The 4,221-nt window shown below is 39.6% G+C and overlaps 1 protein-coding gene across 1 annotated transcript; it reads left to right on the forward strand.

Moving 5' to 3' along the window:
• Window positions 1-2,150: 2,150 nt before the first annotated feature.
• On the forward strand, window positions 2,151-4,010 carry LOC137734362 (uncharacterized). The gene has a single exon (XM_068473639.2). The coding sequence runs from the start codon at window positions 2,286-2,288 to the stop codon at window positions 3,711-3,713; it is 1,428 nt and encodes a 475-aa protein (XP_068329740.2). The 5' UTR covers window positions 2,151-2,285; the 3' UTR covers window positions 3,714-4,010.
• Window positions 4,011-4,221: the final 211 nt, after the last annotated feature.

Here is a 4,221-nt window from a genome sequence, read left to right on the forward strand (position 1 = left end):
TTAAACAATTTGATGACTAAACAACCTTAGTTTTAATTGATTTTTTGCATATGCGATCTTTATAGGGTGATTTATAATATGAATGGTTCTGATTATAAACACGAATTTCTATAAATTGACAACGAACAATTTTGAGTTGGAGTTCTTACTCATCTTTGAGTAGCCAAATATTGTTCTTAACCAAAATGACCAACCGTACAGTAATGAAAGGCCCTTGGTGAGTAGAAGAATCTAATGAGACAATGAAGAGAAATGAAAAGTGAAAGAAGAAGCAGCCAACAATAGCACCACAAGCAAAGTCAAGTGCAAGACGCAGACGTTAATTTATTAGTGCATGGGACATTAAATCGTCAGAAGATTTGAAGAATCAAATTACAGTGAGAAATGAGAAAAGTAGTAATGTTTTACTTTGTTTTGTGATCGTTAAGAATGTAGAAGAATCCCAACAACGTGTACCTAGTGCGTCTTTTTGCTGTTAGCCAACATTTAGGACTCATGAGAACCGCAGAGGTCATATGCTATTGCAATTGCTAGCCAGCCCATTCTTCAATATAATCAACAAAGTGAGCCGCCAATTGCACATTCGAAACTGCATCTATGAAAATGACAATTGAGGTGACATCAATAACTTAGAAGGCCATATTTTCTTGTTAGATTTATGTTGTTAGAATGTTTATTTGATCATACATTTAGGAAACGCATCGACGTAAAAGAGTTTAGATTGTATTGATAACAGAAACGAATAATCACATTCTCATTCACAATATATATAATCACATTCAAAATTAGCTCCACATCAACGTAAAAAAGTGATTGTACTGATAACAGATAACATAAATGAATAATCACATTCCCATTCACAATAAATATAATCACATTCAAAATTAGCTCCACATCAACGTAAAAGAGTGATAGAGTGATTGTATTAATAACAGAAATGATATAATCACATTCTCATTTGCAATATATATAATCACATTCAAAATTAGCTCCACACTCTTTTGTTCTCTCATAGAAGAAGAGTGTGTGAATGTCTTTTTGAATTGCAAATAAGATTTGATAATGGGGACATGCTAATATTAAAACTGAAGAGCGCATTAACTCCACGTAACAACGTTATTTGCATCCCCCTAGAAATGCACAAGGTGTTTGAGGAAGGCAATCGTAGCACTTTATTGAACAATATTGCATGATGTTAGAACATTTCCAATAAAAAACTTGGAAATTGGTGAATTAAAACTGGTTTTAATCCCTATGCGCCTCCGGGTAGAAAAATTGGAGTTCATTATGATTTGTTTTTGCTCTAATGGGGGAGCTAAATGAGGGTTCCCAAACTTGAAGATGTAAAAAATGTGTTTTAACAACCCCGGCGAGTTGTTTACGTGCTTTGTTTCTCTTTCGGTTGAAATTTAACTGGTAATAAAAAGTTCTAAAATTGGTGGTAGCTCTCATAACACCTAACATTGGTAATGCTCTTAAACATTTGTGCTAATTCCAAATTTCAATGAAAAGGTATCTGACCTTAGACAAACAATTAATTACAAACCAGAAACGGTTGGGTTAAAAAGTAATTGATTTCATAACAAAGAGAGATGCTATTCTTGCAACACTCAAGCACTGAAGACCTGTATCCCAACAAGAAGAGAACATTTTGGAAATAAATGGTATAATTTATGTTGCCAATTAGCTGTCAATTAATATTGTTTATCAAGTAGTGTAACAATAATTTCTCCATTAACATTGTTGCAGATATTGCTTTTGGTTCAAAGAATCCCCCTATGACAAAGAAGGAAGGAGGTCATCCCACACAAAAAAAAGGTACAAAAAAATTAATAAAAAACTTATCCAAAAATTCTTAAACAACCTTTTTTATCATTAAGAGCACATTTTTTTTATTATTATTAAGGACACTTTTTTAGGGGGTGCTACTTTTTTTTATTAATTGATACCAATCTTCCAATGTCAAATTTAATTTGTTGCTTTTTCCCTCCACAAAAGAGCTCAACTACTTCAAGTGGCTCTTCTGCATCTGATGCCTTTCTTTCTGCTGTCAGCATGTTTCTCATGACCTTTTTTTATTTTATTATTTCAAATTTCTCCCCTAACATTTTGTATCAAATCCTGAAATTGCTTGTAGTTAAACTTGTCCCAACTATAAATACAACACACACATCAACTTATATCTCATTGTTTCCATTTCCTATGTTTCTTCATTTGTTCTAAGTTCAATTTTCTTTCGGTTACATTACTAATCTAGAATTAGAAATACAATCTTGTCATCAACAATGGCATCCCAACCTTCTCGTCCGTGGTTCCGGCTGGGCTCCTTTGTCCGTCCGGTCAGCAGTCTAGCCCCTGCCCCAACTCCTGCGTCCGCCCCCGCCCCCATGGTTATACCTTCAATGAGGCCAATGGCTCCTGCTCCTGAGCCTACTCCTCCACCTACCACCACTGCTCTTCCACCGCCCCCTCCTCCTGCCGCAGTGGCACCACCTGACGCCATTGCTCCACCGTCACCACCACCGCCTGCAGCTACTCCATCACCTCCCCCTCCTCCTCGTGTGACTACTTCATCAGTTCCGTCATCACCAGTAAACAAAGCATCAGTTCCGTCATCACCAGTAAACAAAGCTGCATCTTCTTCAGTGCCATCATCCCCTGCAACCAGGGTTTCTGGAGCCCCATCATATTCAGGGGTACCTTCTCCTACTAGAACCAAAGCCACTACTATTTCCACTACTACTTCAGTGCCAAATTCTCCAGCTAACAAACTACAAACTCCCAGCACTTCTCCGCCAAAACCTGCCATCTCCGCTACAAATTCTCCTCCATCTTATAAACCACTCCCACCACACACTTATTCTCCACCAAAACCCACCACCATTTCATCCACTGCTAGGGAGGCTAATAATTACAACAACCAATCTCCCAAAACCATCGGGTCGGCCGTTAATCAAACCCCACCTCAGTCACCAAAGCTCAAACAAACCGCCCCACCGCCATCTCCTCACACTCTTCCACTATCTCAGCTAAGGCCAAACACTTCAGATAATCAAACTGACCAACCCAAGTTTCCCATTGAGGCGGAGAAGACAGTGCTGGTCCAACAGAAAACCATTGATCAACAGAAACCCAATTCATGGTTCAGCAGCTTCACCTCCGGAAACTCGAAGGGCGCAGACTTTCGCGAGTACCCGAAGCCTAGCAATAACTCCCTCAGCTCAAAAAACGAAGAAGAAACAAAAGAGAGACTCATATCTCACAAGAAGTCTCCGTCTAGTTCCGATCACGAGGCAGCTGGCATGAGGGTTATCACCGTTGCAGGGGAAAATAGAGGAGCGCTCATGGAACTCATAAAATCTCCAAAGAAACATGGAAGTGGGGAGCACTCTCATTACATTCACAAGAAGGGCAATGGCAAAACCCTAATGGGGAATCAATCTGATCAGAGCAGCTACAGAAGCAGCAGCGACAGTGGCGGCGAAGAAGGCAAGCACAAAAGCAAAGATAAAAGTCACAGAGCAGGGAAAGCTGCAGCATCAAAGCCTACAAGTGCCTTCATGAACAGCAATGTTCAAGGAATCAACAACTCCATTGTATACAACAGTTCTCTCACTCACCATGATCCTGGGGTCCACCAAGCTTTCTCCAGGAAGCCCAACGGAGCAGGGTTTGAGGCCAAGAGCCACCATGCCAATGGCCGCAACAGTTAGACAGAGAGAGAGAAAAAGTGATGAGAGATGATAAAAAAGATTATTAAATTCAAGTGTCAAACACTATGCTTTTGTGTTTTGAATATGTTAGGGTTATATGGATATAACTTCTGGTGAAATAAGAATAAAAATGGAGGTCGTGAAGTGAGTGTTGGGAAAAAGAGGGCATGGGATCTGATTTGTACGTCTTCATGGTCAGCCTTCCACTACCCATTGATGGGGGTGGGAGTGTGACTGAAGGTTGTTGATCAATGCCTTTGCCTTGATAATAAAACGGGCTATTGCCCTCTTTATGAATATCACAATGCTATCAATTCCTATCACTTGAGTTAGTGTTACTATTCCATTGTAAATTTAGACTTTGTACCGGTCTTGTAAATATGGAACGAAGAAGTTCGTTGAATGAGAGATTAGTCATAAGACCATACGCAATTTGACCAATTGGTTCAATCCGTGGCTTTTAGAGTTTCAAGGCTTGTCGGAGCGACCAGTCGACAAGCTAAGCTTG

This window comes from Pyrus communis, chromosome 7 (assembly GCF_041283825.1).
Source record: "Pyrus communis isolate YQ-2024b chromosome 7, ASM4128382v1, whole genome shotgun sequence".
NCBI classification, from domain to species: Eukaryota; Viridiplantae; Streptophyta; class Magnoliopsida; order Rosales; family Rosaceae; genus Pyrus; species Pyrus communis.